The 20,534-nt window shown below is 41.2% G+C and overlaps 1 protein-coding gene across 1 annotated transcript in view; it reads left to right on the forward strand.

The window, feature by feature from the left end:
* The first annotated feature begins 6,757 nt into the window (after positions 1-6,757).
* Positions 6,758-20,534, forward strand: part of nrf1 (nuclear respiratory factor 1) — a 57,050-nt gene continuing 43,273 nt past the window's right edge. The window contains 6 exon segments of the mRNA XM_084331163.1: positions 6,758-6,808; positions 11,360-11,461; positions 13,375-13,522; positions 16,027-16,141; positions 17,591-17,717; positions 18,148-18,288. Of these exon segments, the coding sequence (XP_084187289.1) occupies positions 11,405-11,461; positions 13,375-13,522; positions 16,027-16,141; positions 17,591-17,717; positions 18,148-18,288 (588 nt within the window). The 5' untranslated portion in view covers positions 6,758-6,808; positions 11,360-11,404.

Consider the following 20,534-nt stretch of genomic DNA (forward strand, 5'->3'; position numbering starts at 1 on the left):
TCTCGAGTGCTGATTCTGTTACAATGGTCCACTGTCGGTATTGTAGGGAGGGTCTCTGTACCTAGAATTTCAACTAACACTGACGGAAACCAGTCGTCTGTGCATTTGACTGATTCATCCAATCCCACTATACGGATATTAAATCTACGAGAGTAACGTTCGAAATCGAGCAACCTATCCATTGTTTTCTCGTTGTTGTCATGTATCTTCTGCAAAAGCTCCTTGTCACCCTGTTGCATCTCCACCACTAGATCCGCGATTTCATCATGAAGAGCCTTATTGCCCTCATCGACTTTCAGTGTATATTCGCCCACGGTGTTTTCAACTGCAGTAATACGCTCGGTTTGTATTGCAGCCGCTGTTTTAAAATCTCGATATATAACTTGAAAGCGTTAGCATTAGCATCAGCCCTATCAGCAATATTACCAGCCTTGACGTCAGCTTTATCCACCTTTTCGGTCAAGTCCTTTATCAGATTAGTCAGAGACTCGAAATCGGGTGGTGTATTCTCCATGTCTGTCTCGGATGAGGTTGCAGGAGCGTTGGGAACGGTGGTATTGTCGGTTGTTTTCTTCTCAATCTCCACTGCTCTATCCTTCACGGAGCGCATCACCGCCTGGTCTCCCGTTAGATTGTCTGCTCCGTGTCTCTTTCCAGGTTCTTTCTTTGATTCTTTCTGTTGATATAGTTAGTAGAAGGTCTTAGTTAATATATACGTCGAGGTTTAAACACATTAGTGTTGTACAAAGAGGGTTTTGAAGCTAAATTAACGTTAACGGGAGCGGAGCTGTGACCAACGTGACCGCTTACATCTCGTTCTCAAACTGGAAGTTTTCATTTGATCCTATAATTTTTTCATTCACCGATTTGTGGACTGAAAGGCCTGAAAGGCGCCTTATAAATAAAATACATTATTATTATTATCATCTAGGAGGGAAAAGACACTTTGAATAGTAGGGACTGCATCTCTGCCTGTCCTGGCCAGGAAACACTTTGCAACTGTGATCTCCTCTGGCAGTAGTTGGATATTGTAATGTGTGGCCCCGAGGGGTTGCAGCAATTCCACTGAGAGAAACTGGTCTGAGGCTGGATAACATGCCTGCTGTATGAATGAATGAATGAATGAATGAATGAATGAATGAATGAATGAATGAATGAATGAATGAATGAATGAATGAATGAATGAATGAATGAATGAAAACTTTATTTAACAGATTGCAGAATGGGTACAATACAGTACGGCTCAATACACACAATTGTTAAGGGGATGCAGACCTGAGAAAGACGTTTGTCTTGTTTCCATCAGGGTCCCCCATTTTCAATTCATATAGACATTTATGACATACACAACATACATGACATTTATGGCATAGGGACATATAGGTATTTAGTACTGATGCCTCTCATAAGTTGTTCTCCAACTCATGAGAACCTGCTATCAAGCTCTTGCAGCATTCTGTCAAGGACTGGATAGAACAGTCTCTGTCTCAGCTGATCTCCTGTATATACAGCATTATTGTTCATGCTATCATATATAATTAGTCATAAGTGACCATGACACAAGTCCAGTTCACTACCAGCCTGTGACAATCTCTGTTGTCATTGAAAGTCACATCATGATCAGCCTCCCCAGATTTGGTGATTCCTTCCTGGTAATGTTTGGACTAATCTATGCACTACACCTCAGCTACCCCAAGGGACTTACCAACACTTTTGAATTCATTCAGAAGATTTTACTAGGTCTAGAAGCTGGTAAACTGTCGCCCAGGTTGCAGACTCTCAAGAATGACTTGATGATGCAATAATTTTTATTTTTTTTTCTGTTTCTGATTTTTCAATGGATTTTCTCCCCGTCCCAATTAGTCGTTGTGCCAATTCCCCCCCCCCCCCCCCTCCCCTACCTGGTGCTTTATGCATGTTCTCCTACGAGTCGGTATAAGGGCGTCCCGAGTCGATCGCACGCTTCCCCCGAGACGTGCGCCGACAGCCAGTGACGTCTTTTCACTTGGCAGCGAGGGCTCTCATTGGTGAAGTGTAACGCGTGGGAGGGCACGCTATCTCCACCAAGTCCTGCCCCGCTTAGCAAGCGCCAAGACCTAACCTGTAGGCGTCGCTGTCCACAACGCCAGATTCCCACCCGCCAGCTTCCCCACCCCCTAATACTGCCAAATTGTATTAGTGTGAACGGCCAGCCAAGCTGGTGACAACGCAGGGAGTTGGATTCGAACACGCGAATCCAGTGTCTCCAGCGTTGGTGACGAATGCAATCTCCGCTACGCCACCTGACCGCTCTTGCATTAAACTTTTGAAGGTATTATTTTGACATGACAAGGAAATTAATACCTCACCCCACATCCTTCTTTCAGATGAGTTTCTATTCCTTACTGTCATCAGTGACCATGACACAAGTCCAGTTCACTACCAGCCTGTGACAATCTCTATTGTCATTGAAAGTCATATCATGATCAGCCTCCCCAGATTTGGTGATTCCTTCCTGTAATGTTTGGACTAATCTATGCACTACCCCAAACCACTTACCAACACCTCAAAAGTGTGTCTATAGAAACTCATCTGAAATGTCTTGTCATGTCAAAATAATACCTTCAAAAGTTGCTGTACTACTTTGCAGATGTTCTGCCAATAGGTCCAAACTACTCAATGTACCTTGTTCTTTATTTTTTATGTAATATGTTTACATTTGAGAGTTTTACAGTTAGAATTTTCTTAACCGTCTATAGCATTATTGTAATTTCATCCAAGTAAGTTTTAGAGTTGAAAGAGTTTATCAGAATCTCAAAGGCAACATCCAAGTCCCAAACGTTTGTTTCTCGAGGAACAATAGGAGGCAATGGGCATAAATGCCACTCTGCTCTGACTGCTTCCATTGCTTGTAGGCAGTGGTAGAGTTAGTGTTCTCAGTACAGAGTACAAGGCGATATACCAGGAGTCATAAACACAACACAGAAGCGTCATTATTAACATATACAGAATATGAACTTATACAGAATATGAACTGGTCAATTACACAACGAGTGAATAAAGACACAATAATTGATTAATAAAATAACTATTCACCATTAGCTGGACTCAGTTCCGTTTCACTTTAATGAATCGCTTGGGAGTCAGCAGCAGCAGACCATCGATCTTGTATGCTGAGAGTGTGACTGTATCGTTGAGACCTTGTAGGCAGTAGTAATAGTTAGTGTACTGTATAGTGTTCTCAGTACAGAGTACTGTAGTGTTCTATAGTTATCATTCTGCAAACATAGCCTGCTCTAAATGACGGATGGTGCCTCTGACATTCTGACTAACTCTTTCAATGAAAACACCATCTTGTTCCATGATACATCATGGAGCAAGTACAGCTGCATTTCCATATGTAGGTATGTGCACTATTAACAGTATTGCCATCTGTATAGTGTGTAATGTGGATTGGTATTTTGGTTCCACATTGGCAGGACCCAATATACAGCACAACGTTTGTGAATTTTACATGTGCCAAGCGGATTGACAATTTTCAGATAATCTATACATTTTATTCTGTACTGTACATAGATACACTGTGTTATCCCAACGGTCACAATAGTTGCCGTCAACATGTTTGCTCATTCTATGACCACACTATACAAATTTGAGTAATTCAGCCAGGATGTAAACAGCTCTGGTCATGTGCACTGCACATATTGAGACCCTTTATTATTTCAATATTTGCTGGAAATACATTGATACATCATTCAGTAACATTTTCAGAGCCTTATAACAAACATTATTACACTATTGTGACCAGTGGGATTAAATGTGTAATATACATTACATTTTATGTACATGTTATAACATGCATGTATTTATTTTCTATATATATTTTCAGATAATCTATACATTTTATTCTGTACTGTACATAGATACACTGTGTTATCCCAACGGTCACAATAGTTGCCGTCAACATGTTTGCTCATTCTATGACCACACTATACAAATTTGAGTAATTCAGCCAGGATGTAAACAGCTCTGGTCATGTGCACTGCACATATTGAGACCCTTTATTATTTCAATATTTGCTGGAAATACATTGATACATCATTCAGTAACATTTTCAGAGCCTTATAACAAACATTATTACACTATTGTGACCAGTGGGATTAAATGTGTAATATACATTACATTTTATGTACATGTTATAACATGCATGTATTTATTTTCTATATATATTTTCTATATATATATTTTCTATTTTAACATTGCCATAATGTTGGAGAGGGCAACACAATGTTTTTGTAAGATAAATAGATGTATACTCTTTGAATAGAAATAAATATAAAGAGTTTGAAGTTGTAACACAATGTTTTTGTAAGATAAATAGTTTCGATGAAGAACAAAACCTCCTAAATGCATACAAAAAAAGGGGAAAACTTCATATCTGCACTTTGCGAGGCACTAATACCTGGTCGGTATTGTTAACATACGTGTAATATAGTCCAAAAACAGTGTATACAGTGTTTACAGTGTTATTGTACATTGCTAACATACAGTTTATATATTATATATGTATACTCTTTGAATAGAAAAAAATAAATAGTTTGAAGTTGATATAATGTGCTTGTGTAGTTATTTTTCTGTTAACTTATTCACATGGATTTTAAAAGTGAACCTTAAGTTATAGTAACTGCAAATATTTGAGTTGATTAACTTAAAAATTTGAGTTGATTAACTTAAAAGAAATGAGGCATAAGAATGACTCAATTTCTTTGAGTTCTGTTAACTTAATCACATGGATTTAAGGTTGAACCTTAAGTCACAGTAACTGAATATATTTGAGTTGCCTCCACTAGATAACTTTAAGTCACAGTAACTGAACATATTTGAACTGCCTTAACTGAGAACTGTAAGTCACAGTAACTGAATATATTTGAGTTGCCTCCACTTGAGAACCTTAAGTCACAGTAACTGAACATATTTGAATTGCCTTAACTGAGAACTGTAAGTCACAGTAACTGAACATATTTGAGTTGACTCCACTTGAGAACCTTAATTCACAGTAACTGAACATATTTGAACTGCCTTAACTGAGAACTGTAAGTCACAGTAACTGAACATATTTGAGTTGACTCCACTTGAGAACCTTAAGTCACAGTAACAGACCATATTTGAGTTGCCTTAAGGGGAGACACTGCAGGTGAATAGGGTAAAAGAATTAACTAATAGATATCACAATGAAACTTCCCCAGTTGATTACTTATATTAAGACAAGACTTTTTTGTATTACAAGTTTTCTGAAATTGTATGTTTAAATATGCAAATGAGGCATGATCTACTTAAATATGCACTAATTTGCATATAATTCCAGGACAGAAATCTGAACATTGGATAAAGCCATTTTCAAAATTATAGTTTCATTTTGTTGACATATTAGAGCCAAAGGTTATTACAAAGGGGATTTTGGATATGTATTTTTATCACTCCATAAATCAGAAAATACTCCATTCAGTCCATTTTTATGGTAAAATTCCATATTTCGCCATGTTTTTAGGAATAAAATGTGATATAAATCAGGGTATGAATGCGATATCAACAAACCCTTCTGTAAATACCTTCAGAACATAGATATGAATAGAACTGGAAGGTTTGGTGTATGTGAGTGCTACTGAAGTGGAGATTTCTGGCTCAGAGTATGAGGAAAAACTCTTAAAACTCATTTTTGGGAAAACGCCTTCAAAGTTCTGTATTGTAAAATGCCATACTTTTTTTTTTAAACAGATATTTACAAACACAATACCTAATCAAACCATTAGTAATAGACAACCTAAACACATGCCTGATAACTGAATAATAATAATAATGATGTTATTGAACTGAACAGAACTACACACAGGCTACAAACAGTGTAGTACAGTGTAGTACCCCCTAATAGGCAAAAAATATTTGAATAGATATCACTATGAAACTTTCCCAATTTGTTATGTACATATAAACTAAGAAAAAATATATTGCAAGTTTTCTGAAATGTATGTTTATATATGCAAATGAGGCACTTCCCCATTAAATATGTGCACATTTATGGATGCAATAAGGCAAAATTATGTAAAATAAACAACTAAATGTGTGTTATTGATGTTTTATTGTCACTAGTTTCATAGAAGACATGTTTAGGAAGCAAAATATAACAAAATCTCAAAATCAACAAAAAAAGTATATTTGACACCTGCAGTGTCTCGCCTTAACTGAGAATTGTAAGTCTTAGCCAACTGAAAACATTTGAGTTGATCAATTTAAAAAATTTGAGGCAGGAGATTACGTCAATTTTTTTAAGTTCTGGAAATTTATTGGGTTTTACAGTGTATGGATTATATGCAGATGTACCTATAAATAGGTATATAGAAGGATTATGTGCAGGTATATTCAGAGAGATATGGATATATATGAGGTAAACTAAATACAGTATATACACAGCACTATTGTACATGCTGTCATACAGAGTTATGTTGGAGTTAAGCTACAATCTGCTACAAAAACAGTTCCCTTCCTGAAGCACAACTCAAATTGTTCATATTCATCCTGTTGAAAGGGGCGTGGCCTGCCGGCTCGCGGCTCTTCTGGTGCAGCAGATCAGTCTCGAGCCTGCTGACTGTTCTTCTTGTGAGTCCACCATTATTATTGCTTTGGATTCTCCCAGGCCCACGCGCCAGTACGCGCATGTGCAGATCGGTCGGTCTCGAGCCCTGCTGGCTGTTCTTTGTCCTCCATTAAGCGCTCAGGATTCCCAGCCCCACCACGCGCAGGCCCGAAGCAGCAGCAGCGCAGCCGCTCTGAGGTTAGTGCCCTACCGCGCAATCTCCAGCTATTTCAGCCTCTTGGCGCAGCCGCAGCAGCAGCGGCACCGGCGCGTGGAAAAAAGATGCAGATTGTTTTTTAGATGTCGACAGAGACGAGGCGGTTTTAAAACCAAAATGTCGGTTTTTTTTCCTACAATGATATTGTAGAGGCGCGCGACCGACACAACAAGCTAGAGAATAGCTGTGGTGACGTCGCAGGCCGCGCGGGCCTTGTTTTAACGTTTTTAGTCTCGAGATGGCGGCGCGGATTTAGCTGCTAGTCTTTCTGTGTTTCATTTTTTGTTTGTTACCGTTATTAGCCCCCCCGGTGCTGCTGCACACACCCCGCTGTAGCCGTGTTTATGTGCGGACTATAACGGGGGATGACCGCCCGGTAATGTTTACATCCAGTGTAGTTTACCGGTGGCGGATCATACTAAGGACGCTCAGCTAGCTCGCTAGCTAACATTAATTAGCCAAATGTTATGGCATCGCTAGCTTAGCTGGTCATCCTTTTTAGCTAGCCAACCGGTCAGTTGTTTTTAACGTTAGCTTTTTGATTGATTGAAAACATTATTAACAGATTGCAGAATGGGTACAGTACAGCTCAATACATACAATTGTTAAGGGGATGCAGACCAGAGAAAGACTTTCGTCTTGTTTACATCAGGGTCCCCCATTTTCAATTCATCATAGCATGCATGACATACAGATAGACAGTACTGCTACATCTATACATTTATGACATACCAGATTTACAAATACAGTACTGTTTGTGATCCAAAAAGAGTCTAAAAAAGAGAGTATACAGAGTGGTGACTTCTAATGTGAATTGCTATTGTTACACGCTAGGCCTACTGGCTTAGAGACGAGACAATTCAGTGTTAACAGCTTGCCATGGACATCTTTATTATTATCTCTTGGACATCTAACCTTAGTACAAGTGCATGGCTAGTAAACGATACTAGTGATATCCATGGCATTGTATGCAATCGAGCCCATTGGGAATAAGATACATCGTAACTTCTTAATAAAGATAATCTAGTTGGATTTATTTCACTCCCACCCAGTGTTGTTGTTCTCATGTAGCCTGGTCGTTTGCATTGTTTATTTTGCTCTACAGTCGAATGTTACCTGAGTTGTGGATTATTTTCATTCAATCTGTATTTATTAAACTGGAATGACACGCCCTCATCTCACAAAGATGTCCAGTGTACAAAAACAATAGATGCACGATAAAAACAATACGTGTGCAATCGTAAAATAGTTCACGTTTTATTTGTCATGTACATTACACAGTGAAATGTAATGAAAGAAAATGTGCAATAAATTAAAAAATAATTACAGATTGTGGTGGAATGGTTGGTGATCAAGGATCTAAAACTGACCAAAGGATATCAAAGTATTGTTGGTATCCATTATTGATACCTTGTTGTGTGATGTTCCATGTGTCAGCAGCACAGAAGATAAAAGCAGACTTCCCAAGTTCAGTACAAACTCTAGGTACTTTAGTGTGAGAGCCGGTCATGGGAACGTGTACCTTAGGGTCCAGTTCCAGACATCCACTCCAGCACAGAAGTTAGATTAATTGGGCACTCTCAAATGATGGTTTAATACAAAAACTGATGCCAAAGCAGCTCTCACCTCTGGAGTGGATAAACAGCATATTAGAAAGCCATAACGAAGGCTCGTTTTGATGTGAAATTGGAACGGTATGAAGTAGAGACGTCGTTTTTGGCCCAGGGGTGAATGAATGCTGTCAAAAAATACTCCACTCTCATTAGATTAGATTAATTAAAATGTATTGTCATCATACAGCACAAGCAAGTACAGTATAACGAAAAGATGTTTGGCATCCAACCAGAGTGCAAATGTAACAGTAAAGTGCAATAGTAATAATGCAATGTACACGTGGTTTAAACTGGGTATAAAATATATGAATTAGTACTACTGAGTCACTAATCAGATGTATGTACAGAGTTGTAGCATTAATATGTACAGTGATACAGGTATAAAGACACCAGTTGCCGTCCGAGGAGACGGGTCAGGTAACAAAAAAGCGGAAGAATTTTTTTTTAGGTCTGAATTGTGACTCTTTCTTAACCCTTTCACTGCCGCACTACCAAAACGGTTAACCATTTCACTGCGGCAATACAGAAGGTATCACTATCACACAACCGACGGCAATGCTCCATCATTAGCTCCATGAATGCATTGCCGTCGGTTGTGCGATAGTAAAGGGTTAACCTTCTGTCGTGTGGCAGTGAAAGGGTTAAACATTTGAGTAGCAACTGTAACCAACACAATGTGACATGGATCCCCATCAATATTAGGCCCTCTAGTGGTGGCTCTGTGGTACAACGGCCAGAGTCGACCTTATACTGTAAGGTCCATTCTACCACATGTACCATCTAGAATAGTTGTGTGATGTGCATGTTTTAGCCGATAGCAATGAGAGTTGTTCAGGTCTTTCAAACAAGGTTATGCCGCATCGCAAAACAAGGGGGTTCGAAGTTCTGTCCGGGGGGGGGGTTGCAATAAAGAAAGCCATTTTAGATCATTTCCTGCACCGTAGAAACATAATTTCAATAAAATAGCAAACAAAAGTTCCAAATAAGTAATTTGTTGACGTACAGTGTATAAGCTGGCCCCAAGCTTTCACTGCAAAAAAAATGTGATTTAAAAAATATATATACTTTGAGGCACTGGCGTTTTGTCATAGTGACACTGCACCCCTATACCACTGTTTAGGGAAAACACTCACACAGAGGCATCAGCGCATATTATCATTAACACAAGTGTGAATGATGGAGATGCCGTTTGTATCCCCGTCTAAATGACTCCTCTGCGCAACAATGTTTCCCATAAACACTGCCCACATCTCACGATTTCAATGAGCTTTGTTGTCATCGCAGACCATTAACCCTCAGGATGTGTGGATTTCCTACCAATATGGCTGCTTCCTTGAATATTGGTCACCGACTCTTTGATGTGGAAGAAAGTGTACATACATGTTTACTTTGGACTGTTATCCATATTCGAGATGCCCCCGATAATGTCTTTTTATGCTAATCGTCTATGAGCCATATCGCCCTTAGTATACGCTACCGATAGGATGACTTTATACCCTCCGCCCATCAAACCCCACATGGTATTTTATCCTGGCATACATTGCAGGTGGCATGATTCTGTCTCAGACACTTTGCAATAGTTCCACCCTGCTGACATGTTAGTTAGCGTGCGGCAATTACACTAGGGATGGGCAAGACTCACAAAATGACTATAGGGCTGTCACTTTAACAAAAAATCAAATTTGAAATTCGTTGCAGAATTGTAGACAAGTTTGAATTCGAATTTCAGTATATAAAAAAAACTAGGCCTAAAAAAGCTATTTTCAAAGTTTTGGCTTTTTTTTTATACCATGGTATGTTTGGTACTTTGGTATCATTCTTTTCAGCACAGTCTCACCTATATGACCTGACTGTTTTAAACATTTTCTTTTATATTATTATTATAAAAAAAAAAAATTGTTTACATAATGGTGAACATGGGCTAATCAACAAGCGAGGTAGCTGGCTGCTGTCATTGCTGACGCTAGTGGACCAGGCAAGCGTATTTTCGGGAACAAAAGCATTCATTCTGTAAAGTTGCACCACTGATGCTTGAAATGTGTGAATTTAAGTGAAACGACATGGCAAACGTACAAAGCGCTGCTACCATGAAACATCTAAATCCCTAAATGACACAGATTCCACTGAGAATTGTCTCACATTTATTTTTTTGAGTTGGTCGATTGGTTTTCACAATTGGCGACTAGAGAGGCATTATGGGAATTCCTTGATCTCATGTTTATATGAATATCTGCAGATAACAATCAGCGGGCGATTGATTGGGTCATCCCTAATTCCATTACATCATCGTCGCAGGCATCATGGTAGGAAAACAACAGGTGACTGTAATCAGGGTATCTGCGGGGTATTGAAAAGTTCAATTATCAATTTAAGGCCTTAAAAGGTATTAAAAAGTCTTGTTGTTATTGTTTTATTTGCACAGGTATACAATTTGGGGGGGGGGGCATCCCGGCTGTCGGGAGATGAAATAATATTAAATATATGAAACGTTTTTGTATTCGAGTCGTTTTTGTGTGGCTACTGGGAGCTTGGTACGTCTGGCGAGAGCTTATATGGAACGCTTGAGAATTTAAAAAGGTGCAGCCGCCAGTTCAGTGTCGCTATGTTTATATTTTTTTGCTAGTATGGTCATGAAATTGGTATTACATTTAGCTCTAAGTGGTATTAAAAAGTCTTAACTTTAACTTGGTTGAAACCTGCAGATACCCTGTAAAAATAATTGTAATATCAAGATGTACTCGTTTAAATGACAAACTGTGGCCAAAGTGTTCATGGCATTTGCACCATATTGGTAGGAATTACACATCAATTACACACATCATCAGCATACACTAGTAATAATACCCTGACTAAACAGGTGGGATGTGGCCAGACCGTCTGTAACCGTAACGGCATGGTGTGCTGTGTCTGTCTCCACAGTCAGTGTACCCCGGGCCAGCAGTCCACTTCAGGCACCAGCAGGTAATGGAGGACCACACGGTCCACATGACCACCATCGAGGCTCACGCCGTCAGCCAGCAGGTGCACCTCTAGGACCCCCGTACCAGAGTTATATTGATTAGGGATGCCCCGATCGATCGGCCAGCGATCTGTATCGGCCGATATTCACTAAAATAGCTGGATCGGATAATAATAATAAATAAAATAAGAAATAACATGGGTAAATGGGTATTTACATTTATTCATTTAACTCACTCTTTTATCCAAAGCGACTTACAAGTCACCAGGAAGGGCACAACTCAGCTGAGTAACAATGTTGGTTACAATGTTGGTGCTATAGTGTTGGTTAGTATATTAGGACACGTGCATGACAGTATGGTTAGTTAGGGTTAGATAATAAAAAAAATTATTTAATCTATAACAAAACCAAAAACGATCGGTATTGGCCGATATGGCTCATAGAAGATCAGTGATCAGTATCGGTGGCAAAAAAAAAGATCGGGGCATCCCTACCAGTTATTGTTACTGTGGTGTGAGAGGGGGTGGCGTTGTGGTTTGTGTCACGAGTTATAAAATCTATCCCTGTTGTTAAGTGTAAGGAACGCATTGATGGCACCTTTTCAGTCGCTACCGATTCTTAGGCTGTGATCACGTTGGACGCCTTTTTCTTGCGCTCAGACGTAAGGCACGGCCGCGAACAGAATCTAAAGTGCACAGGGATCAACGAGCGATACCACTGATTACCGTTGCTACCTCCGCTAACGTTACATAAGTTACATACATTACCACTGATTACTGTTGCTATCACCACTAAAGTTACATAAGTTACATACATTACCACTGATTATTACTGTTGCTACCACCGCTACATAAGTTATATACAACATTACTACTGATTACTGTTGCTACCACCGCTAACGTTACATAAGTTATATACATTACTACTGATTACTGTTGCTACCTCAGCTAACGTTACATACATTACTACTAGGGATGCCCCGATCGATCGGCCAGCGATCGGTATCGGCCGATATTCAGTATAAATATGAGATTTAGGAATTTCGATAATGCTTTCTAGTCGCTGATTGCGGGGGGAAAAACGATCGATGACGCGTGCGAAAAACATGATCCAATTCTCAGCGGAGTTGGAATCTCGCTGTCTTCTCTCCTACTCGCACACGCTGTGCAGTGCACGCATTGCCCCTCCCCTCCCCCGCAAAGACCAGTCTTGTCAACAAATCCTCTAATTCGCTCCGAAGATGGCAAGAGTCCTAGCCTCCGCAACTTGTCGTGACAGCTCCTCTTTCAACATCACTGAAGCGTTAAACAAAATGGCCCTGTAAACTATTCACTTAGTTTAATACATGAGGCGTTGTCTAACGTTATCTAGCTGGCTAGCTACTGATGGCTCATAATATCAACGTCAGTGATAACATCATGTACCGAATGTTTCTGCTATCTCTCTGATGGGTTTGTTTTGGTTTTCCAGCCTAATGATGGCTTGCGTCACTGATAGTGAAGCTCTCTCGACCTCATATTGAGAGTCGACGGCAACAGATTCCAAATGCAAATACCACACTTGAAATTAACTGCAGACCTTTTGCTATAATAATAATAATAAGGGAATGACGCACACCTGGCCATGGAACAGCTGAGCAGCCAATTACCCGTGGTCCCTTAAAAAGAGGGAGGAGCATATAGAAACGGTTGTAATTCCTACACCGTTCACCCAGTTTGGACGTAAATACCCTCAAATGAAAGCTGAAAGCACACGTTGATTGTTTGTTTCATTTAAAATCTGCTGTGGCGGTGTACAGAGACGGAATGATGAACATTGTGTTGATGTCCAAATATTCCTGGACCGGACCTGTGATCAGGGACTAGACCTGTGATCCCGGACCGGACCTGTGATCCCGGACCGGACCTGTGATCCGGGACTAGACCTGTGATCCCGGACCGGACCTGTGATCCTAACGACCCGCTTGTCCCTCCAGGTCCACGTCGCCACCTACACGGAAGCCACCATCATGATGAGCGCCGATGACGACTCCACCTCCTCGCCCGACGACGACGCCTACGACGACACCGACATCCTCAACTCGGCCGGCACGGACGAGGTCACCGCCCACCTGGCCGCCGCCGGTTAGTGATTGGTTGTGGGGGGGGGGGGGGGGGGGGGGGGGGTAGAATGGGCGGATCCTCTTCAAAGCAGTTCTCCAGGAAAGACACTGGAATGCAGTTAACACTTTCACTGCCGCACTACCAAATGGTTAACCCTTTCACTGCGACAATACACAGAAGGTTAACCCTTTTACTGTCGCACAACAGCAGCTGCTGTTGTGTGGCAGTGAACGGGTTAACCTTCTACCCCCCCCCCCCCCCACAACCAATCACTAACCGGCGGCGGCCAGGTGGGCGGATCCTCTTCAAAGCAGTTCTCCAGGAAAGACACTGGAATGCAGTTAACACTTTCACTGCCGCACTACCAAATGGTTAACCCTTTCACTGCGACAATACACAGAAGGTTAACCCTTTTACTGTCGCACAACAGCAGCTGCTGTTGTGTGGCAGTGAACGGGTTAACCTTCTGTGTATTGTCGCAGTGAAAGGGTTAACCATTTGGTAGTGCGGCAGTGAAAGTATTAATGTCCCCCCCCACCCCTGGACCTTGTCTGTAGTTATTCTACCAGGTTATGTAAGGGATAATGTATAGCTACGAGGTCATTGTCGCAAAATAATTGACCGACACGGAGTTTAAAATACCGAGCCGCCTCGGCGAGGTGTTTTAAACGTCAGTGAAGGTCAATTATTTTGCGATGATGACCGAGTATAGCTATACATTATCCCGCTTATTACATGGCTAACTTAACAATATACCTAATTCATTTGACAAATCGCAGTTGTTCTGTGGCTCTGTCAGCCCAAATAAAGTGATTATTATTATCGCGGGCAGCCCGGCAGGTGTCTGATTGGCTGCACTGAAACAGTGTGAGTCAGTGGGGCTTGATTACTCCAGCTGCGAAAAACAATAATCACCGGTGGTTATCGAAAAATAATTCACCGCTGTTGGGGGCTATTGACCAATCACAAGCAAGCATTTCGGCGAATGTGAAAACGCCATGTAATAAGCTGTAATATTGCATCAGGACCGAGTTGTACCAAAACACTACAGGCTCAAGTTCAACTACCAGTAGTGTAGTGCATCAAGCTGGCCAGCAGGTGGCGCCAGTGGACTATTTTATGCAAACCTCTCATCACGTTCCTTCACATTACCCCCTGCACCCTTTTTGGCCGCCTTTCTTTACCTTTTCTTACAGGGTGCAAGGGAAGCCCATATAAACCTGTTATCCAGATTAGATTAGATTAGATTCAGGTACAGTACAACCAAAATAGGTTTGGCATCCAACCAGAGTGCAAATGTAACAGTAAAGTGCAACAGTAATATATACAATGTGCAGGTGATTAAACTGGATATAAAATATATAAATGAGTACTTCTGAGTAATAGTGCTCATCAGATATATGTACAGAGTTGTAGTATTATTATGTACAGTGATACAGGTATAAAGACACTATGGTAGTAAGTCATACTGGCCAGCAGCGTAACTAGTAAGAGTAGGTAAGGGATATGTATAGATATAGTATCTACAGATATGTAAATAGGATTATATGCAGGTATATACATACGGGAGGAATATAAATATATAGTATATACAGCATTATTGTACATGCTATCGTACAGAGTTATAGACTATAGTATGAGGTAGGTAGTTGTGATTACTATGGTTACAGTGTAGGGCAGTTGTAGACGGTGAAGGCAGTAGGTAGGTATAAATATATAAGTATACATCTGCCCATGAATCAGCGACAGAGTTACTCAATTCCCAAATGAATGCATAGCCCTGATGCGTGTTAAATAGTGTTCCATATGTCTTTCTAATGGAACATGTTGATATATCTGACATTGTTATTATTCAGCCTAAGGCTATTCATTTGTTATGTTTTTCTAAATATAATATATATATATCTGCAGGCATACCAGTTCAAAACCCTCAGAATCGGAGCCAAAACCCTCATGTAGCCCGACAACAGATAAACCTATTCCGTTACCTTATCTTCAACATTCTGAACTTTCAGCAGTATATTTGCTTGTTCTTTTTTTGCATTGACTCGTGCACCTTTTTGAAAATCATCTGACATGAAGATGGAACACATTTTTGTTGTTAATATGATTTATATTACTGGTACTTCATACAAGACATTATCGTCCTCTAAGCCAATCTGCACTTTAACATAGGCCTGGGTTGTTTTTATTTCTGTTAGCGCCGCGGATATAAGAAAGAGGTCTAGTTGAGTCAATGTTGATGGTTTTGTTGAACATTTGTATTTCACAGGAGAGAAACTGTATTCAAAGAAAGCTATTAAAATAGTCTTTGCATCTACATATACTTTCTTTGTGTTGATTTTACATTATTTCCATGATTTTACTCAAGTAAATATCTGTTACAAGCTTCAGTCTTAAGCAGAAAAATGCTATTTTTAATCTAGATTAATTACAGAAAATTGTGAGAATAATTAGTAAAAAAAAAAAAAATTATCTATTGACGGCACTAGTTAAAAGACAGACCTGTTCCTCTCCTCCCTCAGGCCCGGTCGGCATGGCGGCGGCCGCTGCCGTAGCGACCGGCAAGAAGCGCAAGAGGCCCCACATCTTTGAGTCCAACCCCTCCATCCGCAAGAGACAACAGACGCGCCTGCTCAGGTCAGCCTCGCGCCCGGGTCGCTGCGCTGACGTGGCATCTCCCCGGCGACACCGCATGTTTTAAATGATGACGCTCGATATCTGTAGAGCGCTTCCTTTGATATTTAACGTTGCGCTGGCTACATCGATCCACTTATGTGTGTCTACACCTGTTTTTTAATACATTTTCAATGATTAGTATCCATTTGTTGGACAGACAGAGTTCACATTAGTTTCTAAATAAACCAACGGGACAGTAACGCCTTCCGTCACTTTTCTATCCGTTCATTGACGGATCGATGTAGCTGCGGCCTTATTTAGCGCATTGCTTGAACGTACCGCTGCTGGTCGGGACTCGTCCTCAGCTCCTCTCCAGTCGAGCTGCTGGGGGTTTAATCCGAAATAACCTGTTGTGTCGTCTCTTAGAGCCTCCTTTCTCTCCTTCATGCAGAGGAAAATCTACTCTAAATGAAAGTGAAACTTAAGCTACCTTGTACTGCGACCTATACAATAGGTGTGCGCAATAATGTGCGCAGACACATTAACGTTTATAATGTAGTCTGACTAAGTATTGATAACATCTTTGTATTTTACAAATAAATTTTTTTTATATATATATATATATATATATATATATATATATATATATATTTTTTTTTTATGAACATGGGCACTGATATGCGAGAATGAACTAAATGGGTTCTATTTAAAAAGAAAAATTATAATAATAAAAAACATTGAAAAGCATACAGGCAGGGGCGCCCTCGTGGCGCATACCATAGTGCCTTGCGCACCTACGCGGCCGACCCGGGTTCGATCCCAGCTCCCATCGTTATTTGTCGCATGTCCTCCCCACCTCTCCTCCCATTCGCCCTCTCCTCTGTCCAATAAAAGCTGTAAAAATGCTAAAAAATTATATATAAAAAAAAAAGCATACAGGCAAGTAATGTGTTCGGTGGAGCCTGGACAAGGAGTAACGCCGGTATCACCGACGACCACAGAAAGCCCTCTTCACGCGCCTATCGGACTACATCCTGACCGACGCCTCGTCTCTTCAGCGCTAAAAGGCCAACGCCACCCGATCTCAGGAACTCCTACGTGTTGTTCCTATAAACTAGGGTGGTCTGTAATCTGTGGAGCCGCTTTGGATTTGACGTCTCAGTGGTCATTTTCTCTTTCGGCTGCGTCACTCGCTGCTTCTCGTGTATTGCTTTGATTGATTGAAAACTTTATTAACAGATTTCAGAATGGGTACAATACAGTACAGCTCAATAGTAACAACTGCTAAGAGGATGAAGACCAGAAAAAGACTTTCGTCTTGTTTACATAAGGGTCCTCTATTTTCAATTCATCAACTACTAACTGCTACTTGTGAATATACTTGTATGTTTGCATCCAGACAGAACTAAATATATGTATATATGTAACTAAATATATGTATATATGTAACTAAATATATGTATTATACAGGAAACTACGAGCCACCCTTGACGAGTACACCACCAGGGTGGGGCAGCAGGCCATCGTACTCTGCATCTCTCCCTCCAAACCCAACCCTGTGTTCAGGGTGTTTGGCGCCGCCCCGCTGGAGAATGTGGTGAGTGTTACGTTCTTCCTTGGTATAATAAGGAGGTAGCTTACCAATAATGATGTAGTATAAGGAGGTAGCTTACCAATAATGATGTAGTATAAGGAGGTAGCTTACCAATAATGATGTAGTATAAGGAGGTAGCTTACCAGTAAGGGCCATAAAAATTAACAATCCACTTGAATCTTTAAAAGGATTCTCCATGACACTTTGCAACTGGAACAGTTATACTTTGAAGAACAAAGGGGACGTCTTTCTTAGAACTTTGAGAATCCCTCATGGACCTCTGACTGTCCACCAACATCAACATTATTCATTTATTTTTTTATTTAATTTCACCTTTTGTTACCTTCTAAAAATAACCAATAAAAAGATAATTGAAAAAGAAATGAACACTCGTCCTTGGATATATCTTTTAAAATGTGTCTCTGCTCTCCAGGTGAGGAAGTACAAGAGCATGATTCTGGAGGATCTGGAGAACGCCCTCGCGGAACACGCGCCCCCCGGGGGCGACATGGCGTCCGAGCTTCCGCCCCTCACCATCGACGGCATCCCCGTCTCCGTGGACAAGATGACCCAGGTGAGGCCGGGCTCGGGGCGGGGCGTCCCCTGCATCTGGGGCGGTACAGGGCAGCTGTAGGGAAGGTCCCCAGGGCGTGAATACTTTCCCTAAGCCAGTTGTACTTTTGCGCGATCTGATTGGCCACTGACGTTTCTGGTCATGTGACATGTGCGCCAATCGTGGGACGGCATGTTTTGCGCCTATTTCCGGGTCTAACAGCCTGCAAACTACCTAACGCCTAGTTTATCACTGGTTAAAGGGGAACTCCAACATTTTGGGAAATTAGCTTATTTAACATCTTCCCTGGAGTTGGACAAGAAGATACATACCTTTTTTGTCTCTGTGCGTGCATTTTAGCTTTGGGAATAGACGCTCCGTTAGCATAGCTTAGCTTCATCACTGGAAGTGAGGCAGGACAGTAGCCTTACAGTGCCTTACAGTGTATTGCAAGGTCTGACATTGACCAAACTTGATATGCATGACCTTGGTGGGCTCTAGGTCAACTCCTGAAAAGGGGGTCAATGTCAGACTTTGCAATCAAAAGTTAGGGGGCTAATAACCCTTGCCATAATTTCAGTGCGCCCCCTAACTTTTGATTGCAAGGTCTGACATTGACCCCCTTTTCAGGAGTTGACCTAGAGCCCACCAAGGTCATGCATATCAAATTTGGTCAATATCAGACCTTGCAATACACTGTAAGGCACTGTAAGGCTACTGTCCTGCCTCACTTCCAGTGATGAAGCTAAGCTATGCTAACGGAGCGTCTATTCCCAAAGCTAAAATACACGCACAGAGACAAAAAAGGTATGTATCTTCTTGTCTAACTCCAGGGAAGATGTTAAATAAGCTAATTTCCCAAAATGTTGGAGTTCCCCTTTATGCTTAGGCGACTCTTTCGAAGTTGGTTAAGGTTAGAGTTTGGAATCAGGGCTGGTGTTCTATCGGCCTGCTCTAAGACAAACTCTAACCTATTGTAGACATAAGGTATATAAGGTATATACAGCACTATTGTAGACATATTGGCATAGTAGGTGGTAATATAGACAACAAATTTAGCTGGTTTCATCCCTCCTGACTGACATCTTGACTCTTTAACTCGATAATAACTCAAACCAAATTGATTTGTACCAGACCGGGTTTATAGTAAAAGCTTTATTGTTTAGGTGGGATGTTCCTTTAACTCCACTGTTCAGGCTCTCCCAGGGCTTGAGAGATGATTTGAACAGAGCCAGCAGTGGGCCATAAGTCAGACTGTGGTGTTGGTCATACTGTGAACGAGAGTGCAGCTGACTTCATATGGTGCAAGGTCACATCATGAGACTCATGATGTTAAAAGTTCTAGTTGGCTAATGTATATTAAGAGTCACTTTCTCAGTGTTTGAGATCTTATATACCGTATATATGTATCCACATCGGTCTGTATACATACCTGCATATAACCCTTGTTACATATTTATAGATACTATATCTGTACATATCCCTTACCTACTAGTTACGCTGCTGACCAGTATGACTTACTACCATAGTGTGTGTATAGCACATTTCATACACGAATTGTAGCCCAAAGTGCTTCACAGCAGTGATGTACAGTAGACACAACATAGACATAGAATGAGCATAAAATTGGCATATATAATGAGCAGAAAAGTCAAAGCAATGCATAAAGTGCAGACATAAAATGAGTATAAAGGGCGGTCAGGTGGCGTAGCGGAGATTGTGCTCGTCACCAATGCAAGAGGCTGCGGTCTCGACTCCCGGAGAGTCAGCATTGCCTTGGCTCGGGCTGATCGCTATACTAACTCGTTTGGCTGAGTTAGGGGGAGGGGAGCCGTGGGTGGGTCCTGGGCGTTGTGGACAGCGACCCCTACAGTTCGGTCGGGGCGCCTGCTCAGCAAGGGTAGGATCTGGAGAGAAGTAGTGCGACCTTCCACACGTTACACTCCCGGTGAGAATCTGCGCGGCCAGGCTGGCTGCCGGCTGGCTGCACATGCGTCGGAGGAAAGCATGTGACAGTCTCCGGCCTCTCGGACCAACAGTAGGGGAAAGTGCGCAACAACCAGGAAGGGGGTTGGGAATTGGCATAATGACTAACAGTGGGATTGGAGAAAAATCGGAAAAAAGAAGGAGAGGGAAAAAGATAAAAAAAAAAAATGAGTATAAAATAGACAATAATCATAAAATAGACAACATGCATTCATACGTTATCACAATTGATCTGCGCTACGCGTCCTATCAATCAAACGGTCGATAGTATGCTCTTCACC

Source organism: Notolepis coatsorum (genome assembly GCF_963971535.1).
Source record: "Notolepis coatsorum genome assembly, chromosome: 15".
In the NCBI taxonomy this organism is placed as follows: Eukaryota; Metazoa; Chordata; class Actinopteri; order Aulopiformes; family Paralepididae; genus Notolepis; species Notolepis coatsorum.